The sequence below is a fragment of the Budorcas taxicolor genome, chromosome 7 (genome assembly GCF_023091745.1).
Source record: "Budorcas taxicolor isolate Tak-1 chromosome 7, Takin1.1, whole genome shotgun sequence".
NCBI lineage: Eukaryota > Metazoa > Chordata > Mammalia > Artiodactyla > Bovidae > Budorcas > Budorcas taxicolor.
Window position 1 is genome coordinate 24,490,147 of NC_068916.1, and position 27,356 is coordinate 24,517,502.

Sequence of the window (27,356 nt, forward strand, 5' to 3'; positions counted from 1 at the left end):
TCACAGTATAAAGAGTAAATCGGTTTTTCCCTACTTTCAAAATTATTTGAAATAAATGTATTCCTTTTAGCACCAGAAAAATCAATAAATAGTATTAAAACTGCCATGCAGAGAGACTCTGATTTTGATACAATACAACCTTACACAGGCTGAAAGTCAGAAAGGCAGAAGAAAGCAGAGAAGCATCGGGGTAGAGACCATACCTCGGACCACACGCCCGCCTCCCACACAGTCATGCAGTCCTGGCCCTCGCAGCGCTGGGCGGAGGCAGGCTTGGGCCCCGCGCAGTCCCTCTCCCGGGCTCTGGTCAAGGTTCCATTGCTCAGCTGTTGGGTACAGGCCACTTGTCTGCTCTGCATCCCTTTTCCACAAGTTCGTGAACAGGGGGTCCATTCTGTCATCATCCATCTAAAAGTGAAGCAAGAGTCAGTGAGACAAACTAAAAGATATCTACTTACTGTATATTTTGACATGGTTAGAATTAGCAGAATGCAATACATTAAGTTTATACCACTGTAGTTTTTTTAACTAATATTTGAGTTTTTTCCTACAACACCAAGGCTTTCTATTGCTTTGAATTCTCCATACTTTTTATCTCAGAGCCTTGCTCTTATTAGAATCTCAAAGGACTTATCAGACTCAGGCCCTGTCATATTGCATGCTTTGCTGGCTACTGCCTGTCCTATTGCCATATTGAGGGATCTAACAAGAATAAAACTGCTAACATAAATGAGTTTGTTCCTATTCTCTGCATTTAGAACCTTCACAATAACCCCACCTGTTAAGTTCTACAACTTCTGTGGGCATTTACAGAAGGGAAACTGAGGCAAGGGGAGGTGTAGTGACTTCCCTAAGGTTACAAGGTTGTGGAGTCAGAAACTGAAATGAGACTGCCGACTACCTCACAAGGGGACTCGTGCAGGTATTAGCAAATAAAAGCAGCCTGTCTTGGAGAACCCCACTTACCTGGGGGAAGCAATCACTAACGTATTATGCCCATCACCTGCAACCATGTTTTTGTGTCTGCGGTGGACCCTCCAGGGAGGGCCAAAGTTGCTTCTTTAGGCTAGCTGTTATCTTGTTACAATGATCATTAGCATTGAAGTGATAGGCTACATGCAAAGTGAGCTGATTTTAGAGGTGCTCAGGACTCCAATATTATTCTCAGATTTCACTGATTCTGCCAATTCATATGTATTTTAATACACAGATGAAGATCCTTTTTCCAAACAACCATTATGGGCAGTGATACATCTCTATGCCACTTCCATTTCTAATAAACTGGGATCAACCCTGAGGACCACTCATTCAAACACCTCCCCAAATTTATTTCAGGAAGGAACCAAGGCCTATGACAGAAAAGTGATTAATAAAATATGGTATCTGCATGATTCCTGTCCAAAAAAAAAAAAAAAAAAAAGCCCTCTGGGGCTTTCGGATTATTTAGATAACCTTATAGGGGGATTTTGGGATTCCCAGGTGGTGCTAGTGGGAAAGAACACACCTGCCAGTGTAGGAGACATAAGAGATATGGGTTCAGTCCCTGGGTTGGGAAGATCCCCTAGAGGAGGGCAGGGCAACCCACCCCAGTATTCTTGCCTGGAAAATCCCATGGACAGAGGAGCCTGGTGGGCTACAGTCCATAAGTTCACAAAGAGTCAGACATGACTGAAGCGACTTAGCACACATGCAAATAGTGGGACTTAAATCCCTTACTAAATGATCTACATAACACTATAGCACAGGGCAATCAGAAGCCATGAGCGTCATGCTGGGTTCCTTACTATCCATATTCGTGAAACAGTACTTAGCAGCTGCTAAGGTTCCATGTTTCTCATTTGTTAGTGTTTATTATTGTATTGTCTGACATACAAAAGGCATTGAGTATATAGTATGTTCTATGTATATATCAGAGTAAATTTATAATTATTCTTATATTTCTCTATGTTTATCTTAGAACATAAACCATATGCTCAACTGACTTCTAGACCTTTCTATTTCACCTTATGGAACTTATTTATGAGGCATCCGCAGCCTAGATCCTTAACATCCAGGTCCAAGACCCTTCCTCCTGGAGTACTTTCTCCATCCATCCCACAAGGACCCTGTTATCCTCTGCCCTCGGTCACCTGGCTTGTGGCAATGCTCCAAAGTTTGAGAAGTCACACGCTCATGCCATCTAGTTTTTGCATCTGCATAATGGCTCAATCCTAAATGAGTCTATGCTCCTGTTTCTAAAATAGAAGAAAACATGACAATAACATTTGCACTCCAATATTGCCTCTAAGAAAGTTCCTGTCTGCTCGTCTACCAAGTATGATGTAGACCTACCAGTTTGCTATGGAGTCCCCTAGTGGATTTTTCCTAAAGAGAATATTTATCTTCCAAGTTTATTTCAGTTTCTGCTTTATCTTTCCCCACAAGAATACCTAGGCTATAAGAACAATATAAACCCATCTATATGTCTTGCCCCTAAACTAGGGAACCAACCATGGAACTACTGAAGACAGTACTGAAAAGAGAAGTATTTACAATTTCATGAAATCTCAAATTTTTAAAATAAAATCAATTTTAGAGATCCATAGTGCAACAATAAAAAGTCACTTTTTTTCATTCCTTGGAAAACTGCTGAAAAATAAGGACAAAAATATGCAACACACTGTAGTGAAGGGAAACATTTTGTATGTTATAATTCATCTAATTTGGAATTATCTCATTTTCTTATCTGCAAGACTACTGCTTACACATCTAGTGCATCAGTGTATTTTCTATATGGTGCACAAGGTTACATCAGGCTATTTGGTGACTTTTTCAATAAATGTCAATAGTAATTAGAATGTTTCTCACCATAGTGGGGGAAAAAAAGCAAGAGGAATGAAACTTGTGCTATGGCAATAAGTCTTGGCAAGTTTTCCTGTGATGACTCCTCATAATTGCCGCATCCATTTATTGCTTTTCAATATTTTGGTTAACCTCACTGACATTGCTTCCTGGTGGTTAAAATACACCACCTCCTTTTCCAAGGGAAAGTAGACAATAATCTCTAACAAAAAGAGAGATTCCAGTCTCCAGCTGAAAAAATTTTTCACTCAGAATGTACTGACCTTTTAAAACCATTCATTTTACCAAGTCATTATCAAGGCATTTTCCCCCCCAAGATAGCTGAGGTCAGTGAATGAACAATAACTGGCCTGTACTTTATACTCCGATTCTTCACAGACCCAGTATGGAAGTGACAAAATGTTCTAGAGTCCTCAAATCCAGTTCATTCAATGTTCCCGACAGACCAGAAAAAGCCACTGCTCTTTGACCCAGATGGGAAAGCTACATGGTATATAAAACAAATGCTGTTTTGAAACATTTTAATAAATTATTTAACACAAGGTAAATTAGCATTTGATGTCTATTAAAAGGGATGAAAACAAAAAAGATAATTCTTAGGAATAGTAATAATAACAACAAAAAATCCAAGTTCTTTAGCTGACAAGGCAAAAGCTAAAAATTTAGCTTCTGTATCTATCTGCTTAGCAACGAATGAAAAAGAACCAAGGACCTGACTCTAGGCAACAATATTTCCCTAGGTCACCCTTTCTGTTGATTAGTACCTTGCCTTACAAAAACACTTAATTGGTTCACCCACAGAGTTAGGATTAAAAGAATATAGTCTGGCTGGAGCAAAGGGACTGTTAAGCATTACTGAAAGTACTTTAGTATACTTTTTTCTTTTGGATATTCTTTTACATATTAATATTCTATTCTTTAAGAGCATGCTTTTCCCTGTCAGGGAGGAGGGTAGGACTGTTAGAGCATGAATGCAAAGGAAAGAAAAAGTAGTAATCAGCTTTTGATACCTTAAATATACTGAGTCTACAGAAAAGCAAGTCTTGAAATTTCAGCTTTGTAGAGGAAGACAAGATTATCCAAATTATTTAAGCTCTCATTAACATGCTGCTGCTAAGTCGCTTCAGTCGTGTCCGACTCTGTGCGACCCCATAGACGGCAGCCCACCAGGCTCCACCATCCCTGGGATTCTCCAGGCAAGAACACTGGAGTGGGTTGCCATTTCCTTCTCCAAAGCATGAAAGTGAAAAGTGAAAGTGAAGTCGCTCAGTCGTGTCCGACCCTCAGCGACCCCATGGACTGCAGCCTTCCAGGCTCCTCCATCCATGGGATTTTCCAGGCAAGAGTACTGGAGTGGGGTGTCATTGCCTTCTCCCTCATTAACATAGCATGAGCCAGATATGGATAGTTTTGCAATAAGCCAGAAACAGAGGGAACTCGGATGCGGTGCTACATCTGATGGGGGAAGGTGGAGGGGAAAAGAGAAACCAGAAGAACTGAGCATTAGCCTGTGTGACACTAATTCCCAGAGAGATTACTGAAGACAGAAAAAGCCTAAATATAGTTAATTGGCAGCTCTCCCGCTCCTTCTCCTTTAGCTCCCCATACATTGTGGTGGAAGGTCACGAGGAAGCTTATCTTAGAGAGCGCCCCAAAGCTACGAGTTCTCTGAATATCTGAGTTGTGGGATGTATACATTCACTGTGACTCCACTGCAGAAACTACTGGGACAGGAGATCAATCGTGACTCCCTAAGAACTCATGCATATGCCCTAACTCACGGAGCTTCAACAGATCTCTGAGTGTCAGGATAGAATAAAAGTCTCTGTTTCCAGATTCTAGAGAAATCAAGTCAGCCTCAGACTCTTTTTGTCACTCTATCCTTCAAAGCTGTGAGGACGAATGACACTGGGGCCACTCAAGCCCAATATCAATTTTTATATGAGAGCACAGTGATTTTTCAGGAGCCCTGTGCCAGAAACCATTCTGCACAGCCTTGCTGCGAGCCTGCTCCGAAGTCATGCTTAGGTTCCATTCACCCATCTCTGCTGGTTACTGAGGGGTATCCTTCCTTCTACATCACTTTAAGCTGCTCAGCATGGGCTGTTCTATCCCCTACTCATGGGTTTCTTGCCTGCTTTGTTGCTTATTACTCACTGAGAAAGTCACAGGGGACCAAAGGAACCAATTTTCTAATAACTTGGACCTAGGTCAGGAATCTGGTGATCAGAGATCAAGAATCAAACAGTTTGTCTCTGGGGCAAAGAAGTGAGAATCTAAACTTGGGGGCTGGAAGGACCAAATGCTCTCATTGCTGTGTCAGGGACTGGGTCCTGGTCAGTCCCACTTTGGTTCATATCATCATTGGCAGGTCCTAACATACCATTTTGGAGAATTTAGGAATGAGTAGTTGAATTCAGTCAAATAATCAGATTTCTGAAGAGGTGACCAATAAGTTACCAAATAATTTTAACTACTCCTTCCTTATTCAGTTAGGAGTTGTTTTCACACTGTGAACAATAGATAAAGTGGACATCAAGCCTAGCCTTGCTTCTCCAACACTCGTTCCCTAGAGTTGATTACGCACCTTTCTTGCTGCTGCTAAGTAGCTTCAGTCATGTCTGATTCTGTGCGACCCTATAGATGGCAGCCCACCAGGCTCCTCCTTCCCTGGGATTCTCCAGGCAAGAACACTGGAGTGGGTTGCCATTTCCTTCTCCAATGCATGAAAGTGAAAGTGAAGTTGCTCAGTCATGTCCGACTCCTAGGGACCCTGTTGACTGCAGCCTACCAGGTTCCTCCATCCATGGGATTTTTCAGGCTAGAGTACTGGAGTGAGTTGCCATTGCCTTCTTTCTTAGACCTTGCTTATTTAAAGCCTTTCATTTTGGTACACAACACATTGCACTGCTTTTAAGAAACTGTGATTCTTTACTGAGTGGGGAGACAGGTTTACCTTGTTTGGCACGGCTGCTCATTGCACTTGCGAATCTGTGGCTCCGGCTTTGTTAAGTACTTGCATTTCTTGTTATCCACAATGCTGATATTTTTGTTCATGATTTTTGTGCAAGACACTGTTGTTTTCCTTTCTCCTGAAAAGAGCAAATAAACATAGAAAGAATTGTTGTTATAGGCCTCTATGCAATGGATTTAGGAGGTATTCTTAGGCTTGTACTTTTCATATTTTATACAAATTTTAGATTAGATCAATGAAGATGATATTATTTATAATTTGCAAAACAAAATGTATCTCTAGCCTTAAGTAAGATGAATAATAATTTTTTTAATTGTTAGCAACTAAATGGCAAGCTTTATAATACAAAAAGATTATGGTAGCATAAGTTGATAAGATTAATTAAAGACACTTATAAAGGACTGTATCATCTTTTAGCATTCAGTGGTGCACAGCTGTATTTTTATAAAGTCTCCGTGCTGTCACAAAAGCACATAAACACTCATATAAACGTGTGAACATTTTATCATCTGGCTGTACACCATCGGGGGTAAGTTTTAGGAGGTAAGCTTATTTTGAGTATAACTCAAATCTTTGTTGTCACTTTTGGTAAAGAACCCAAGAATTCAAGAAATACTCATTCCCTAATGATTATCCTATTCTCTAAGAAAAACCATGGCAGTTTTCCCATTTTTCACAAGATTTCAGAAAATGGGCTTTTTTCCTTTCTCTGGTAAGATGAAGTTTGATTATAAGAGGTAAAAATGACTATTTGTATGTGATACTCATTTCGCTCAGAACTTTGTAAGCACTCCCTCTTGACAACACTTATATTATTTCATCTTACACTGAAAAAGCCAACTACATATGTGCTGATTCTGTTTTCCTAAAACAGTCTAAATATCTATATAGGATTTAATAATCTAATGTAACTTGCTTGACCCTATAAAAATAATTAAATCAGTCAATAACTGTAAAGCCAGACAGGTCATGAGGATTAAGAAAAAAAAAAATCACAAGTCTTTGTGTCACTATTGAAAGGCCCATTAGTTAGGGTCCTATGACTGTCATGCAATAATAATTAGGAAACTCAGAGAAGCAGAAATGACTTACAATGTTACATTTTCTTCACAGAGAAAACCAGCCTTACTAGGTAGCAGTTACCTAAATGTGAGAACTCAGGAGATTTTTGGTCAACATCAGCCTAGTTTCCCTATGCTTCGGGTGCTCTTTTATGACCTGACCCATAAAATGAATAGATAGTACACAAATTTTGTATAATGCTAGCATATGTATGTATTATTTCTACATGACAATGATGCTTACCTAAAAGCAGGATTAAAATAAATGTTGCTTTTTTTGAAATATTTGTTTTAAAATCTAATTTAAAACCTCATAGTCATAAGGCACTCTTTTACAGAATAGATGGAGTTATCTAAATTAATTTAAATTTAATGCTTTTCACAACCATGGCACAGAAGGATGACAAACAGACAATATCCAGAAAGCTTTTGCTGAAATTCACTGTAGTCACGGAATGAATAACTCAGAGCTAATTATACTGCATTTTTTCCTTTACTCAGAAAGCATCTAACTTTAGTTATGCTGGCCCAGAGGTGACATGCTGAGCTAATGACAAAAATCTTTCAAGTACTGATATATCAAAAGAGATACAGGTATTGGCACCAATACATGGAGTGCCTTACTGGTGTTCTAACAAAATATGAAGCTGTGTGAATAAGAATTGGGACATTTCCATCCACACTGTAGCAAATAAGCTCACATCGTAAGTTTTTTGGCAGACAGAAGAGGGTTTAGCCCTACTTTTAAAAAATTTCATTGAACAAAAACAAAAGAATCAAGGGGGAAAAAAATCTAATGCTCAGCTACAGTCACATTATGCCTATGAAAATACAACCAGGATCCTAAGGCCATATGGAAATGTTATTGTTTGATTTTTTTCTTTTATATATTTTTATGTCCCAGCCAACACAGGAAATTTCCATTCTAGCATCTAATAGCAGTATTTACAATGCATCCAATACTGTGGAACCAAGGGACGAACAGAAAAGTGATGAAGTAACTGGCCTCCTGCCTGAATCTTGAGTAGATGCAAGCTGTTGACAGTGTATTATTTGCTTTATGGCAATTAACTTCATCTCTGGGGCATTCCCACTAAATTATTATTGGGGAAATCTGTTTTGATGTTCTAAATTAATTATAAACAAAATACAATAACCATTACGAATTCATCTTATCACCAAATTTGGGCAAAATTTTAAAAGGAAGGGTAATTTTAATTTACTGATTCTTTGTTCTCTGAAGACAGTTAACAAAAACTAGATATTATATTATGTTCCTTCTTTTCCAGTCTCAGAGATAAGCTGGTATAATGGCTATTTTTAATAGAACTCTATTTCACTCAGGTAGATCACATTTCTGAAACCTGCATCATGTACGAGGAAACAGCTCGAGGAGTAGGTTGAGTATTTCAGGATGCATAAGTGAAATTCTCTACATGTTATAAGATATTTCAAACTTTTTTTGAAAAGTTTACTTTTTAATTTTGAAATAATTTTTTACCCACATCTACTTTGGGAAATAAGAGGATCTGAATACCCTTTATCCAGTTCCCCGCAATGGTAGTGACTTGCAAGACTATACTACAGCATCCCTGGCAAAAGACTGACATTGATATTGTCAAGATGCGCAATATTTCCACCCCCGCAAGAATCCCTCAGTTACCCTTTTAGAGCCACACTCACTTCCCCTACCATCCACCAGTCAGTTAAGTCCTGGCAACTACTAGCCTATTCTCCATCTCTATGATTTTTTTCATTTCAAGAATGTTTTGAAAATATCATACTACTGGGGACTGATATTTTTTTCAACCCAGCATGATCCCCTTGGAGACTCATCTTTATAGTTCTATCAATCATCTGTTCCTTGTTATTGCCAACTAGTAATTCCTGCTGTGAATGGACCACAATTTATTCAACATATCATCCATAGAAAGGTAAGTACATTCCAAACTTTTTACTAAAATTGGGGAACTCTATATGAAAGAGACTATATGTATTCATTTGTCTCACAATTTTCTCTTATAATTTTTAATTATACTAACAATGACTAGCAAGCAACTAAGCCAAAAGTAAAAATGATTAAATGAGGAAAAAGGTCTTTTCTCTGAGTAGAACGTAGACGGCTGCTTATTTTTCAAGCATACATTTTTTAACTTGAGCAGGTTCTAAAATTACGTCATGTCCTTTCATTCTTAGTCATTCTTCTTACATTTCTATAAAACATTTTTCCCCACACAGTTTGGGCTTAACATTAATAGGACAATTTCATTTTTATTTTAATGGAAAAAAAAATGCATTCTGTATTGTTCCTAACTGATCTTGTCATTTACATACACACAAAAATTTAAACAGTATCCCCTAACTTTCAAGTGAAATTTAACTTGAGTGCCTAACACTTTAACTGGTCTGGCCTCTCTGTCTCAGAAACAGGAAAGAGTCTTTGCTTTGTTTTCCTATTAACAAGCAACAAGATGAAACAACTGATGTGGGCTTCATTTTCCCTTCTTTTTACTGTTCCTCTTCAAGCAGATCCAGTAACCTTCCAGAACACCACACCTTTCTGCTAAGGAAGCTGAATGTCTGCTGCCACGGCACCCTTATGTGTGAGGAGCTGAGGGTAGGGAATATCAGGCCCATTTTACAGAGGGGCAAACTGAGGCCAGATTAGCGACAAGACCTGTTTGTTCTCTTATTGAGAATATCAAACAACTTCATATCTGGTGTGTAATTCATCAGTCTTTATATTTTGAGTGCCTAACATCTTCACAAACTGGCTTCTACCTTTTTTGTCAAATAATTTCCCACAGCTTGATTCTCATATTTTGTACCTAATAAACATTCCCACTAACCCTAGGGCCTCTGCACTTATGCATATCCCTGGAAGGCCTTCTACAGCTCTCCGTACATACTCTGTATGGTGCTTTTATTATTATCTAACCCCTACCAGGGAGGACAGTAAATTCTCTAAAAACAAAAAGTACTCATCTCTGAATTATTCAGCAAAAGTACAAGTACAGTCGGTATTGGTAAAGGGATCACTAAATGAAATATAAACACGTAATTCAAGCCCAAAGAACTTGCCACAGTAAGAGGTTCATCTCAACACCGTGTTTCCTAAAATGGTAAAAAAAATCATTTGCAAACTTAATGACCAATTATGGGGAATAATTATGTATAGCAAATCAAACAAATGGATTATCATTTAGGTGTTACAATTCAAAGTTATAAAGAGTTTACATGAATATAACTGTTCCTATTAATTTAAGTAAAGAAAGTAGGACATGAAATGACATGAAATATTATTGAATCTAAATAATGCAGAGAAGAGCAAACATATATTTTGGTGCATTTTCTTTGGCTAATAACATTTACAATGGTACAGGCAAAGTGCCTGTGAAAGGGAAAAACAGAAAAACCCAGCACCCTTAATAAGATACAGGCATTTGTACACTGAGATATTGCCTCAATTTGGACCCAAAGGCTTGGGTGCATCCAGGGACTCTGGCCATGGCTAAGGAGAGCCGTGTCTAGAGGATATCACAATGGAAGGCGAACAGCATAAAAGTCATAAGTTAGCAGGATCTGGATTAATGTGAAGAATGTGGAATGTTGACTTGTTTTTTCCCTTTTCAAACTGTATCTGTTCAGATTTTCTAAAAGCATATTTAACTCTTCATTTATTTCAAAACAGGTTATTAAATTTGAGGGCCTTCATTCTAGGTTTTATGTCATTAATTCACCTACTAGATTAAAAATGAGACTTAGAGTAATGCAGTTACTGTATGTGGTATGCAGGATGCGGATTTCACAAAAAAACCTTCAGGTATTATGGAATTATAGATCGCTGCTGCCTCTCAAGATCAAGACCATTTCCAACAACCTTTTATTAAAAAAAAAATCCTTTATCCACTGACCTGTACTTTTGAGGTGCCAAAATAAATTTAAAACATTCCTTCAAAGATTTTTTAGATATCTTAGAACACCAACGCAAAGTAAATATTTACTTCACAAATATGTTTTAAGATGTTTGAAAATAAAAGGACCAATATCAATGATCAGTTGCTGAAGTACAAAGTGATACATCTATTCGAAGTTTTCTAGGAGTATGATTCGAATTTGCAAGATTGTGATGAAAAGTGTACATGTTAAAAACTGCTGGAAAAATTTACTTAAGATCATCAGCATTACTGGGTATTCTAAAGTAATATTTCTTCTAAAAGAAGAAAATTTTATATCTCAGACTTTTCTTTTAATAACTTGTATCAATAAATTAATAGACACATAATAAAGGAACTCTAATGGGTTATTTTGAAACTTAGAGATACTGATATAAAAGATCATGATAATAAAAATTTAACTACTGAAAACTAGGTATTTAAAAAAAACATTAATTGTTCCCACTTATTGCTGGAATGTAGTTCCTTAAAACTGTGTTAAAAAAAACACCTTATGTCAAACACTGAAATTGTATACTGCCCTGTGATAATTTATTTGCTCTTTTTTGCTTAATATTTCTATGAAGCAGAATCGTCCTATTATTCTTCTTTGCTGCTGAAGATAAATTTTGCCTGAATCTGTTTCCAATGTTCTGTGCTTTGAACTTACTTTCATTTAATTCATGAATATGCTGAAAGGTTACAAAGCTCTTTCTGGCTATAAAATCAACAAAACAGTCAGAAATGATGCGATTCTTGAAACCCTGTCCATCCACTTTATTTATGAACTGCAAAGGAAAATAATATCCAAATGCCCAGAAACATTTTGGCACTGAAATGAATATACATTCTATTAACATAGTCAGAGATAATTGAAAACTGTTGGCTAAACACAATGGAACAGATCTGAAAGAGAAGGTCTGTTCAAGTGCAAGTCATATAGAAGTTGCTTATAATTAGGACTTTTATAAAATAAGCCGTTTGAAATAAAAGTAAGGACATAGCTAACTTTGTATTTAACAGATTAAATAAAACATCTCTTTGAATCCAAAGAAAACCTATGTAATCCTTTTAAGGGACATGCTATATTTTGTGGGATGAAATCACTAAATCCCTGAGCTGTTCCTGAAGGAAGTGTATGACAAAGAGGAAAGAAGATCTGAACTCAGGAGTTCTGGATTCTAATTTTGGCTCCACTCCCACTGGACATGTGACCGTGCAAAAGCACTTAATTTCTATGCACTTCGATTTTCTCACATTAATAATTACACAGTCATGCTTAAGAATATCTAAAAGCCCGTCTGACTTTGAACCTAAAGTAACTTATACTGAACTTCCATTTCTTAAAGCCTAGCAAGTGACAAAATATATTCTAGGCTGTATGATTTGGGGAAAAAAAAATTAACCCCCCAAATTTTCTTGTTTAAACTGAAGACTGACAAGTTCTGTATGTTTACTTCTGAAGCTTTTACTAGACCACAATTACAGCAGAATGAAAAAAAAAATGAGGATAATAAAATTCACTGGGCAAACATTTTCCTGTCTAGAGTCTCAAATGTAAACAGATTTTAATGACTGCCTTTCAGTGCAGTAATAGGAACCAGCAACATTTTCATTGCTCAGTTTCCTCATGACCCACCATGGGACAGTGGCTGGTCATTCTTGTCTGAGTTATACTAAGGAAGAAAGAACTCTGTGAATTTTCACTTTAAATGTTTGTTTCTATCTGTGTTTTGCCTTTTTATGGAGAGGGGATGTGAAGCAGAGCCCCTTAAGTGCTATGGGCCCTGGCATCAGTAAGAAATGGGTGAAGTCGAAGCACAGGAATTTGGGTGTACATGGGAGCATCAGCAGGAGAGGACCAGAGGAGACAGGATCGAAGTCACATGGTGATAACGGGGCCCTGAAGAACTATGGCCAATGAAAATTCCATTGTGCCAAGGATGACTTGCTACAAGCTTTTAAATTGTGACTAGAAATTCTTTTGTTATAATTACTCTATAACCCCCAGGAGCAAAGCCTGCTCTGTATAATCTTCCCCTTCCTGGCCTACCACATTGCCTTTACTCTGGGGCTATGTGTTCCTGGAGTTCCAGAGTTCCAGGGGAGAGTCCCAGAGCTCCAAGTGCTCTAGCAAAAGCAGCTACTCCCCTGTCTCTGAAACTCTGGATGTTCCCGGTACCTTTTTCTCCTGTCTCCTGAAGAAACCATTTCTTGCTTTCTCCATGGTTGCCAGTGGGGTGGCCATTTTCTTGCTTACACTCCATACTTTTGCATCTAGAGGCAGACCATTCTCCCTTCTTCCTAAACATACAGCTTTGGGGCAGGCCATGCAGTGCCATCCCCTTCTTGATGCAGCCAAACACCAACCCCTGGATCAATCTCTCTTTTCACTCTAAGAATTTAAGCTCCTGGATTATTGTTCTATTTTCTAATACTGCTCCCTATACACTTTTTAAAAAAATTTTTTGAACTTTCACTTTTGTATTGGGGTATAACCAATTAACAATGTAGTCATAGTTTCAGGTGAACTGCGAAGAGACTCAGCCATACATATACATGTATCCATTCTCCCCCAAACACCCCTCTCATCCACCCCTCCCACATAACATTGAGCAGAGTTCCATGTACTATACAATAGGTCCTTGTTGGCTATCCAATAACATAATTCTTTTTGTAATTACTATAGTCATTTGAATGATTCTTCAACACCATGGACTCTCAGTTCCAGGCTCTCTTCTCGTCCCAAAGATGTGTCCTTTCACTTCACTGAAGCCACTAACTCTTCTGGTCTTGTTATTACTAATAACTATATCCCCTCTATTGGAGAAGGAAATGGCAACCCACTCCAGTACTCTTGCCTGGAGGGTCCCATGGAGGGAGGAGCCTGGTAGGCTACAGTCCACGGGGTCGCAAAGAGTCGGACATGACTGAGCGACTTCACATACATATCCCCTCTATACTTTCAGCTCTATTTTCTGTCACTATCTCCTGTATTTCCAGCCCTCTTCTTAAGTCTAAAAGTCTTCTGACTCTAAAAGTTCTTTAACCCCACCAGGCCCTAAAATTCATTAGTGCTACCATGATTTGACTGTCTTTCAAGTCCTTCATATCTTTGCTTTTCTCTGCATACAACTAAATTCCATGGTCAATCATTTTCAGCTCCTTACATACAACCTCAGGTCAAACCTTTTATTACACTCACATGGCAATTCCGAAACTTACATCACAAGTACATCTCTATGCTATACATACCTGGAGGGTAATGTACCACTCTGACATAAGTGTCAAGCTGAATTCATGAACTTCAACATCAGATGGACCATCAGTGCTACCATATGGTCAAAACAAGTACCATTTCATTCATTTTCTTTTTCTCTTAAGTGACCACCTCACATTTCCTCTCTTTTCAAAATTCCAACATCTTTTCCACCTTTAGTCTCGGAAGAATGGACTATCTTGATAAAAATAGAATCAACCAAAAGGAGTACCACCGTAAGTTTCCAACAACTGATTCTGTTCAAAATACTGTCTTTTCTCCTGTTACTAGGCTATCTATACTTCTTTCTGAAGCCCTATTCTATTCCATCCACCTTGCCAACTGAAGACATTACTCCAGAAATGTTTTGTTCTCTCCTTTGCATCACTAGTTTTCTGTTCTGTTCTGTTCTAGAAAACATACACTGGCAAGCAATCATGTATAATTTTCCCTATTAAAAAAACAATAAACTCTTTGACGCATATTCCTCTCCAGTTAATGCCACATTTCTCTGCTTTATTCTTTCAACATTTCCTGTTACCGTGAGTCCTTTCTTCAATTCATCACACGCCATTTTCTCTGGAATCCACTCCACTTAGTCTTCTGGTTACTTATTTTAGTATGTTTTTTGTTTGTTTGTTTTTTTCTCGTCTGTCTGAACTCTAAATGACATAGTGTCCCAAGTAAAAATAAAAGTGTATGAATATCATATAACAACCTGCATGATGTACAGGGCACCCCCCATAAGTGTTAATATTGATGAAAAGCAATGCAGTGAGTAATCATATTGAGTGAGATATGTAACAACTGCAAACAGCCTTTCTTTAATTCATGCCATATTTTGCTACAAAATAGTTCAGGCATTTAGACATGAAATGTGTTTCAAAAAACTTTCAATTTCCAATCCTTCATGGAGTTTGAAATTTTAGATAAGGGGTTATGGATCTGTCTTAACTGTCAACAGTTAATTGGAAAACAGCTATTTTGGAAAGACGGATAATGAAAAATCCTTCACCTCCTCCACATGTGGCATCGCAATCTTCCCAGCCTGTGTGTGTCCACATGAAAAGGGGTTCAGGTGCTTTGGAGCTCTGATTCTCTGGAGGAGGGTCTGATGGGATGGTGTATTCATAGTGAAGACCATAATTCTGGTCTTGAAACAGCAGCACCTATAATATATATAGAAGGGTTCAAAGCAGAGGGATCAAATCAGAGCATATTCAATGTGAAGCATAAAACTAAGGATATGGATACCTTAAAATGCTTTTGGTATGGGGTGTGTGTTCCATCCATACATAGTAGATTTGTGACCTTGTCGCTTAAATGCTGAAACTGTCCTACTTCTGTAAACACTGGAATTATACACTTAGCTCTGAGCTAACGATGGTATGAAAAAATAGCCCATTTGAATGAGGTCAGAGATACCATGTTATTTTCTCCCAAGTCAACGGGCTACACAGTCTTCCAAAGCATGGTACACGTATGAGATGACTTTAGTAGGGGGGACAGGGACATGTGCCCTATATAACATCAAGATATAACCCACAATCCGGTATCAAATGAAGCCTTTTCACTCATATTAGAAAAATATGAGTGATAAGACCCTGTGTCAACAGAGGAAGAGGACAGAAGACTTTGGGAGTCATTTCACTCCATAAGGGGAAGAGAACTTCTAAGCCAATTGGAGAACAAGAATATTATTCCATGTGTGCTTACAGTTAAGCTTTAATTTTGGCAAGGTTACTAACTTTTCATTTACAGTAAAGATCATTTCCTTTGAAAAGAAATTTATGTTAAAAAAAAAAACTTTTAAAGGCAAAGTAACTTAATAATGGTACAGTTATGTACATGTATGTAAACAGTATACATATGTAGACAGTATAAATCATAATGGTTGAACTGTGGGTTACACTGGACTAAATCATAAGCAGTAACCATGTCTGTGATGTTATCCCATAGTACACAATATCAAGCTTAGAACTGTACCATCATGTATGGTACAACCATACATATTTTAAATGAAAGAAAAATACATGAAATATACTCATTTAAAATAAAAGAATGAATGAAAATATATGTTTCTTTATAAATTCATTTGCATCAAATATGTCAAACAAGCCCTTGGGATATATGACGTCTATGGATCTGAGGATTTATGGAACAGTGAAAGTGGCTCAGTTGTGTCTGACTCTTTGAGACCCCATGGACTATACAGTCCATGGAATTCTCCAGCCCAGAATACTGGATTGGATAGCCTTTCCCTTCTCCAGGGGATCTTTTCAACCCAGGGATCAAACCCAGGTCTCCTGCATTGCAGGCGGATTCTTTATCAGCTGAGCCACAAGGGAAGCATCTATATAACAAGATGTGATATATAAATAAATATATATATATTTTAAATTTTATTCAAATATTAGAGAATTTTGATATTTAATGTATATCAAGGTAGTTGTAATGATAGGTTACAGAGTTAACATTTAATTGGGAAAAAAAGGAGTTCAAGGTTAATTTTTTTAACTTTTTTCCTTAAGATTTTGCCTCAATATATTAACAGAAATACTATAACACATTTTAATATGTGGATTGAGGAATTAGTATGATGGCATTATGAATCAACTAGATCAACAATAAAAATAATACTTTTAAAAGTCACATATATGTAACATGTTGAATACTGATTGTAAGCACATTACAGTGTTTGTTTTGACTTTAAATATCTCATTTCATGTTGCTAGTGATTTTTCAGCTCAATAAGCTAAAAAAAATGGGAGAGATGAAGTCACCTTGTTTATGAACAGGACCAGACAATTACATGATTTTTAAATTGATGAAATGAACATATAAATAAGTTATTTGTCAACTTATTTAATTACATGAAAATGTGTCTGTTTTTCTTAAAAAACTACCTTTTCATTAATAGGACATTTGATTGTCCTTGAACATCTAATTCCATTAAAATAAACATTAGTTACAAAATCATTAGCTCTTTCTTAAACCATCTGAATTTGGCAGTATTCTTTGCAAGAAGGAAAGTTACAGCTGAGGGGCTCATACTGAAGCATGGCACAGAAGGTATTGCCTTTTAAAGTTCAGTACCGGCTTTCAATCTGTAATAGTCATTAAAGAAAAATATCTTTAGAAGTGCAGTTTCCTTTGGATTACTGAATAAATCCAGGTCACATAGATGCCTTCTTTTAGACATAGTTCACTGACTTTAATTATGTTTCATGCTTCCAGGAAAAACCTTGGTAATTACCAGTCAGATTAAGGATTCTGCAGCAAGGAAACTCCCTCTGCCCAACAGTAAGGTCTCACATACAGTTTTAAAATTTTGAATTAGAGGCTCACTGAAAGAGCCTCAGTCTTGTCCCATAAAAATATGTAGGTTACCCTCATGTAAGGGAGGAAACATGATGGCGTTTTCAGCAACCAAATCATTAAACATATGTTTGTTGTTGATAATGTTGTTATTCTAAGTGACCCAATCATGGAAAGAGCCAGATATTGGTCATATGATGTTTGTTTAGTCATTTTTCCCCCTCTCTCCAGATGGCAGAGGGCACAGAGTGGAGTTTCCAATTCAAATTACAGGATCCAAAGTAACTGTGGGGAGATGAACAAAAACATTATTTAAAGTGTATGCCTAATTATGATCCAAAGCTCTTGGGTATAAAGAACTTAGGTTTGATCTTTGTATCAGGAAAGGCAGCATAGAAGATGGATTAACATCTAATTTATTCAAAGCAGGGAAACCTGGAGTGCTGCAGTCCATGGGGTTGCAGAGCCGGACATGACTGAATCACAACAACAAAATAACTTACTGGGAGATACTGAGCACAGTACTTAATCTTTTAAATATTTAGTGTTTTCTAAATCTGTAAAATGGAACAATAATAACACATATCACATGGTGTTATTTTGAGGATTAAATGCCATAATGAATATAAAGCACTTCTGGACAGGGTCTGCTCTCAGTGCTTGATGAATGATGTATATTATTACTATTATTCAGATTTGAACAGAAGGCCTCATGGAACTCACCTTACTCCCTTTATGCATCCCTCCCTTCATGCATTCTTGTTGGTAAAGCCTGCTGACTGCAGTTCTACAAAACATTCTTGAAATGTGGTCAGTGAACCAGTAGTAGTGGCAGACCAGTGTTCACGTTAATAAGAACAAGAACCTCAGGTGATGTGCAGGCACATTCAACTAGGGAAAAGCAAATGGGCCAATGAGATTTGAACCTCTGGTGCCTAGACTGGCAACACAGATGTCTCCAGTTGGCAACAAATTCAACTTAAACTGTTTGGAGATGCTAAACAACGTGGGACATCACACTCCAAATAAACAGTCAGTTGACTGTGTTTTACAGTTGTTTTTATGTGTGGACTCAGATGCTGAAGTGTGTGAATCTCCGACTCTGCCACCAGAATGAAAAGCACACTAGCTGTGTAGTCAGTCCGCTGGCTCCTGAGTCATCAGCACTGAATGCCATGATCAAGGACAAAGAGGGCATGTGAACCTGCCACCCCATGGGTGCAGAGCCCCAGCGTCCTGACTTGTTTGCTCCAAACTCAGACCTAGTCTTCTGCTACGTGGTAAAGAAACTTATTATCCTAAACATTCAAGTTATCATAATTCTTTACAGGAATCACTTAACCTAGTAAGAACACAAGGGGGTAATGGGAAGCCTTGTTAAATATTTATCAGGTTTTTTCCCCAGGGACCAATATCATTTTTCTCAAGGGTATTTTATATAGATTCAGGTGGTACCCATTTCACAGATGTATGAAATGCGACAGTTGGCCATGCAAGCATGGATGCTAAGTTGCGTCAGTCGTGTCCAACTCTTTGCAACCCTAGGGACTGTAGCTGGCCAGGCTCCTCTGTCCGTGGAATTCTCCAGGCAAGAAAACTGGAGTGGGTTGCCATGTTCTCCTCCAGGGGATCTTCCTGGCCCAGGGATCAAACCTGTGTCTCTTATGTTTCCCGCATGTGCAGGCGGGTTCTTTACCACTAACAGCACCTGGGAAGCACTCTAATCTTTACAGACATCTACTCTGATCAGTAAACATATGCTTTTAGGGAAAGAGGAACCTTATTGCCTGCTAGTTTACCTCGACTGTGGGCTGAGAATTCTCTAAAACATCATGTCCCTTTTTAAAATGTAAAATTTTCTTTTAAATTTAAAAATTTCCACTTTTAGCCATCTTGACTTCAAACACACACAAAAAACCCCCTAAAATCCCTTAAGTAACTTTAAATATCTATTTGACAATCCAACTTTGGAAAAAAGAGAAAGCATAGTGGGAATGTCCTTTGTCATAGGAAGCCGATTATGCAATGTTATGGATTCATTCCCTCATACCAGGAGGTGTAACGGTGTTGTAGTAGGACCTTTGGCGGAGATCTTCTCCCAGAGGCCTCGTCTTACATAGTGGACAGTAGTTCCTGCTATGTTGAATGCTCCAGAGTGTTCAATCTTCCAGTCACTGTTAATAGACTGTTTTTCAGTGTCTCGGAGAGCTATAAAGAGGTTATAAAATATTAGGAGATTAGCAAGTCAGCATCATTAATCACTGTCCCTTTTGCATGATTTTGTTAAAAGCATTTCGTGCATTTCTAAACTAAATGGTCAATACTCCCTGAAGTAAAATATGAGGCATCTCCACTTTGGGAAAATCTATAATCACAGCAAATGCCACAGGAAATTCTCCTTCTCTCCTAAAGCTGCCCACCACCATACAGTCACATTTATCTTTGTCTCCTCAGAACTTCCATTGAACACTTGATGTCTATAACCTTATTTTGTCCTGTAGTCATTTATTCTTTAACATATTACGGTTAGAGGTGCCTGTGTTGTCTGTGCAATGGTTCTATGAACAACGTGAGGGCTAGTACTACATCTTACACGTGCTCTGTAACTCCCATGCCACCCACGAAAAGGGTGTGATGACAGAAAGATCATTAAATAGCATGCTAACTAACAGCTCAAGATAAGAGTTATGTTCAACACAAAACAATTCAAATATGTGTTAGTTTTAAAAACAGAACTCAGGACCTTTTAGTATTCCTAGTTTGTGATATACTGTGTACAAGAATAGATATAAATGCTAGTTCTTACCCATAAACAGCCATCATTTATGTGAATTGTACAGAATAATTTTGTTTACCTATAATTTTTCTCTTTCTCTCTTTTGACTTAATTTGTGCTGCAACTTAAATAAGATCCATAACGTGGAAATAAGATGCTATGATAATCATTTAAAATTAAGGATTCCTTCTATTTTTTTTACAAATGACTTTATGTTTTATTTAAGCTTTCAGAAACTCTCATATAATTGAATCTCTTTCAAAACCTTTTACATGAAGATTCACTGAAAGCTTTTATGTCATAATTCTATGAAAATGTTCTGATAAATTAAGCTGGTAAATCTTCCCAAATATTATTTGCTCTAATCTCTATTTATTGAACACTTGAGGATTTTTCAACTTTTTTAATATTGTGAATAATACTCAGATAAATATACTATACACTAATTATTTGTATATCTGAATATTTCCCTTCAATAGATACCCAGCTTTGGAATTTCAGAGTAAAAAAACTGAACATTTAAAGATTTGAAAAAACAATTTCAAATTGATTTTCATAAAGTTTGCATAAATTTATGCTTTCATAACTGAAGTTATGAAAGTGTCCATTTCTGAACACCTCCTTGAAAGCACCTTTATAATAATATTTAATAATGACTAAATAATTGCTTATAAAGCATCAGCTATACATCAGGGAATATTCAAAATTCTGGGAATCCCCATATGAACAATAGAAATATGTTCTCTGGCTTCATAGAACTGATCAACTAACTGGCAAACCAGACATTAATCAAGGCATAAGTAACTATTAATAAGTAATTATAATTACACTGAATCTTGTGAGGGAGGAGTCAGGAAAGGCTTATCTGAAGGATGTCATTTATGGAGGAGGCTAGCCAGGGGAAAAGAGAAACAGAAAAGGCGTTCAAAGCTGCGGGAACTACAGAGGCAAAGGTCACCAGCAGGGTGCGGCATGAAACAGGTATCAAACGTGCAGATGCCACACGTCCTAATGAGGATCATGAGCTGGTGAGCCTGGAGAGTAGGGGACAGCCAGGCTTTACAGGCTGTGTCAATTTTTAGAAGATTTTTCCTAAGAAAAAAAATATAAGCTATAAGATTTCAAACAATATTGTGCAGAAAATGGACCTGCATAGGACACATTTGTATAGAGAAGACAGGATATCACACTAACATAGTATCCCATTGGAAAGTAACAGTGGCTTAACTTAAGACAGTAGAATGTATGAAGAGGAATTCAAGAGTGAAATGGATAAGACAGGCTGATGACTTGGTTGCCCTGGGTGAAAGGAAGTGTCGGGGCTGATGCCAGATTTCTAGTATGAGAAACAGTGGTTATAATAGCACATAGATAGGAAAGACTAGAAAAACAAATGATTGAGGAGAAACATCAGGAGTTGAATTTTGAACAACCTAGATTTCTTTTTTAAAAAAATCTCTTTTTTGCTATTGACGCTAAAGATGTTTCTCATTTGCTTATTATTTATCTGCCTTTCAAATTTAAAATAATTAAATAAATCATACATTATCTGTTTTTTTCTGGTCAACTAAGAGGTTTTCTGGTGTTTATATTTCCATTATTATGAACACTATATTAATAAAAGTATTAAAATTTTACCTCAATTTCTACCAAATAATATTTTTCCTACATACTACATATAAGGGTAATGTTTTTGATGAAATATTAAGCATATATATTTTTAGATGTATGAAAACTATTTAAGTATTAATTTTACCTTGAATTTTAAATGTGAAAAGGAAATATGCTGCCAGAAAACTCTCAACACCTTGCAAATAGCTTTTACCAGCTACAAATAGACATACTTCTGATAATGCTAGATTGATTAAAAGTTAATGATTTTGCCTAAAAGTTAAAGTATTTCCTTGTATTTCTCTAAGGTCTATTAAATATTCTGAGAGTCTTTTCAGTCTAAATTTGTACTAACAGCCAGTATAACTTCATTCTTTTTCCTGTCTTTCAATATATTCAAGGCACTATTATAAAATATTTCCTGAAAATCTCTAATAAAAATGCCTTAAAAACTTTTTGTGGTAACTAAAGCATCATATTGAGACTCAACTGGTCTTCTGGAATTCAGCATCCCCTCTTTCCTGAAATGCCACACGGATGTACTTGAAAATCCACACAACTTATGACCCTAACAGCAACCCCATAGGCGGATTCAATATTCTGGGTGAGTAGTGTTTCTTGGCTTTTCAATTCATCAGCTTTAAAAATGTGGTTTTTAGAAAATCTATATCTGGCCAAATCTAAATAACTGGTGCTTCACTATCTCTCCCATTGTAAACAACCAGAAAAGTAGACAACGTATGAAACGATTGTTTCAATGGACAACGGAGAACAGATTCCCTAAGAGGAGGAGACCAAAGGCAGCCTCTAAAATTACTTGACTTCTGCCTGACGATGTTTACCAGACCCTAAAGAAAATCAGTCCTGGATACTCACTGGAAGGACTGATGCTTAAGCTGAAGTTCCAACACTTTGGCCACCTGATGCGAAGAACTGACTCATTGGAAAAGATCCTGATGCTGGGAAAGATTGAAGGCAGGAGGAGAAGGGGATGACAGAGGATGAGAGGGTTGGGTGGCATCAATGACTCGACGGACATGTGCTTGAGCAAGCTCCAGGAGTTGGTGATGGACAGGGAAGCCTGGTGTGCTGCAGTCCATGGGATCGCAAAGAGTTGGACACGTCTGAGCGACTGAACTGAACCACACAGAGGGGTAACTCCAGCAGCAGAGCACAGATAACAAGGGCTTGAGCAAGATGAGAACACAGAGAAAGGAGTAAAACTGACTAAGGCAGCTGGAATCTGTTTTATGGAGTACTGGAGAAGAGGGAGTGATACAAAGATGAGCTTCAAAGTATTTCATACACTGACATGGTGTGAGGAACATAACCTAGAGCATCTCCTTTATTTACACTTGCTGTAGAGACCTTTATCCATATTTAACCTGTCACAGCCTTCTATACTCTCACTGGCTGCACTTAACCATCAGCCCTTTCATTTACCAATTCATATTACTGTTTCAGAGCTCTTAAAAGTCTTTTCCACTTTTGTTTCTTTTGGAGCTTTCTTAACCTTATAAATTTATGTAATGGCACGATGGAAAGAAATGGGAATAAATGGGTACCTGGCAGAGTTTTGGGAGAACATAGGGAATATGCGAAGTGGGGTACCTTGTGGTTTGTGTCAAGTGTATGCTATTTCAAAATTTTCTTTTTGTTTCCTATTACAGAATTTTGACTACCTTCTAACTCTTAAAACACTATTAACATCAAGAAGCTTTATATTATACCAAGTATTGACAACTTAAAGCTCTACAATAGAACTTTTTAGAGCCACTCTAAAATAACTCTTTCATTTGTTTCATCCTTCACTACCAAAAATCATTGTGGCAGAAACTGTCATTGTAGTTTAAAGGAGAATGATCTCAATTTACTTGCACTATTCTTTCTGAATCTTGTGTTTCTGTAAATCCTAAACATTACATCCTTTAACTGCTGATTGGAGGTTTAGTGACTAAGTCGAGTCTGACTCTTGTGACCCCACGGACTGTAGCCTGCCAGGCTCCTCTGTCCATGTTAACTGCTGATTATTACTGACTAAATTCTTAAGTAACAAGAAAATGCATTTTTTTTCTAAAAGTTCTAGTATTTTTCAAGAAAACAAATAGAGCCATTAACAAACAAAATGCATTTTTCCCCCTAGGATGCGGTAATTAGAAAAAACAACCAAAACATAAAATACAATTATTACAAAAGCAAAAACAAACAAACAAACAAACAAAAATCTGCAAAGGTGTCCCTTTGAGCCTGAAACTAAATACTAAGCTGCAAATAAGTGGAGTGAGATTCCTCAAGCTTGGGAAAAGGCTAACTACCTAGGACCTATAAACTGCACACCTCCTGGAGCATGTGTAGGGCTGTAAAACATGCATCTTTTGCTATCAGTGAAGAGATCTTACTGAACATATAGACTATTCAGAGGAGAACCTAGGAAGGCTGGCAAATTAGAAATGAAGTTGGATGAGTCCTAGAATTAAGGTTCCCTGAAAAGAGAGGATAGGTACAAAAATTATTTGAAGACATAATGCTCAAAATTTTTCCAAATTTTATATAAACCATTAGCCTACAGATCTGAAAAGTACACTGGAACTGAAATAGGATAAGCGTAAAGAAAGCCATACCAAGGCACAACGTATTCAAACTGCTAGAACCCAATGATAGGGAGAACAATCTTAACTGGCCAGAAAGGAAACAGGAATATTGGATATAGGGGGGAAAGATGTAAGAATTCCCTGGATACACCACTGGGACTAATGCAAGGAAACAATCTGTATTTTTTTTTTTTTGAAACAATCTTTAAAGTGAAAAAAAAAAAAAAAGCAACACAAAATAGTGAATATAGTGAAAATGTATTTCAGATATGAAGGCAAAGTAAACTGTCAGAAAAACAAAATCTAAGAAATATTGCTGCCAGCAGACTTGCTTGACCAGAAGTATTAAAGGATGTTCTTCAGGCTTAAAGAACATGGTTCAGATGGAAACAGGTTTCTAAGTGAAGGTATGAAGAATGTTGGTGTTGACAAATGTACAAAAATATGAAAATAATTTTTTCACTAATTCTTTTTCATATAATTGACTATTTGAAACATAAATGGTTAGACTGTATTTTGGTGCTGAAAGCAAATATAGAAATAAATTGATTATATAAAATGTAGAAATAAAATGTATAATAGCACAAAGAAGGGGAAGGAAGCAAGTAAAGAGAAGTACAGTGTTTTAAGGAACTTGCATTATATGTAAAGTGATACAATATAATCTGAAGGGAGACAATAATAAGTTAAAAATCCATATAGTAAATCCTAAGCAACAAATGAAAATATAAAACATGAGCTATATGCAGGTAATAAGCAAATAAAGGAGACGAATGGAATACTGAAAAATATTCCAACAAGAAGTCAGATAAAGAGAAAAAACAAATAAAAAGGAATGGAATACATAGAAAAATTCAATACGTCCATAATTATATTTAAATGTATTTTGAATATTAGTTAAAGGAAAGAGATTTTCAGGCCACAGAGAAAAAAAGGATTAGCTATTCAATTTGCAAGAATGTACTTTTTCGGTAGGGGGAACTACTCTGGTGGCTCAGATAGTAAAGAATCTGCCTGCAATGCAGGAGACCTGTGTCCAGTCCCTGGGTGGGGAAGATCCCCTGGAGAAGGGAACGGCAACCCACTCCAGTATTCATGCCTGGAGAATTCCATGGATAGAGAAGCCTGGTGGTCTATAGTCCATGGGGTCACAAAGAGTTGGACATGACTGAGTGACTAACACTTTAAAAATAAAAGATAGGGAACTTAAACCTAAAAGGAAAGAAAGAAGCACTCGATACTAAAAAAAAAAAAGATGTATCATCTATATTAATATTAGATAGCATGGACTTCAGGGCAAGGAATATTCTGAGATCAAAAGAGAATTTTTAAAATGTCATTTAAACATAAATTACTCTAAATGTAAAATATTAAATGACATCTATAACTTATTAAGGCAATTATATAATCCTAAGTATATCGCAGAGCATCAAAATACATGAAGCAAAAACTGACATAAGTGGAAGGAGATACAGAAAAATCCCCAACTTTAATCAGAAAGTTCAATAGTTCTTTTTCTTTAGTTGATAAAAGTAGAAAATCAATAAGAACATAGAACACCTGAGACAAAAATAGAACAAATGGAGCCAAATGATATTAGAGAAGAATCAGCAATTGCAGAATGTGATTTTTTTTCAAATATAAATGAAACACTGACCAATATAGGCCTTAGGCCATGAAACAAGCCTCAGTTGAAAGCATACCCAGAACAACTGACCCTTGGGAAACAGGCATGTGAGCTGTGTGGGCCACTTATATGTGGATTTTTTTCAAGGCTAAATACTTCACTACCATGTGATAACCATCCCTGCCTCCTCTGTTGGTTGAATTCACAAATGTTGAATTGAACCCAGATAGAGAGAAATGGCATTCATGGAGGAAAAGTCTATATGGAGGTCTGACTATAAATTATACTTGGATTTTCGGCTTTGTGAAGGGGAGGGACCCTCAGCCCCCGTGTTGTTCAAGGGTCAACTGTAAATTCTCTTTAGACACAGATTTAACTGGAATCAATAACAAAATACCTATTAGAAAATGTACAAATATTTGGAAATAAAAAATATATTTACAAATTACCCATGTGTCAAAGAAGAAATCACAATGGTAATTTCAGAATATTTTAAACTAAAAGTAGGACCTATAAAAATTGTGGAATGCAGCCATAGCAGTGCCTAGACAGAAAAACTGTCATATTCACAAAGAAGAAAGGACTAAAATCAATTACCTAAGTTTCTACCTTAAAATGGTATTTACAACAGCAATTTAAACCTAAAGTAAGCAAGACGAAAATAAGACCAGAAGTCAATTGAATAGAAAGCAGATTAACAATAGATGCAATTAATAACACTAAAAATTGGTTATCTCAAAAGTGCAAAAACGGACAAAACTCTGATTAAGAAAAAAGACAAATTAATATCGGAAACGACAGGAGAAATATTGTTATAATACACACACTGTAGTGTAATAAGGACATAATATAAACAAATTCAAGACAATAAATCTGATAGGATAAGTTAAATGTATTAGTTTTCTGCAGATACCAATTAACAAATCTGATACAAGAAAAAAAGAATATCTGGATAGTTATAAACACACACACACACACACTCACACACACACAAACACAAAAAAAGTTAGGTTTGGGGATTATAAAACCTTCCCAGAAAGAAAACATCAATGCTCAAATATATAAGGAAAAAAGAATACCAATTTTAATATAATATTTACTGTAAAATAGAAGAGCAAGGGCAGATGGTTCTCCAAATTTACTAAAAATGCTATTTTTCTTAAGGTAGATAATAAATACTAACATCTATATACAGTTTCCATTATAACTAACCTATTGGTTAGGAATATTGATTGTCTATTTTATTTTCTATCGAGTTTTAAAAATTTCATTTAAAAATTATATTTACTTCTTTAAATACAAATTTAGCCAACTTTTGTTAATTCTTATTTTAAAATTCCTCCTTTATATATTTAAAAACATT

The 27,356-nt window shown here is 36.7% G+C and overlaps 1 protein-coding gene across 1 annotated transcript in view; it reads right to left on the reverse strand.

The window, feature by feature from the left end:
* The window catches only part of ADAMTS19 (ADAM metallopeptidase with thrombospondin type 1 motif 19), a 276,785-nt gene that overhangs the window by 37,258 nt on the left and 212,171 nt on the right, over positions 1–27,356 (reverse strand). The window contains exons 17-20 of the mRNA XM_052643941.1: positions 19,439–19,596; positions 15,086–15,239; positions 5,798–5,933; positions 204–408 (exon numbers count right to left, since the gene is read on the reverse strand). Coding sequence (XP_052499901.1) covers positions 204–408; positions 5,798–5,933; positions 15,086–15,239; positions 19,439–19,596 — 653 coding nt within the window. The remainder of the gene's footprint in view (positions 1–203; positions 409–5,797; positions 5,934–15,085; positions 15,240–19,438; positions 19,597–27,356) is intronic.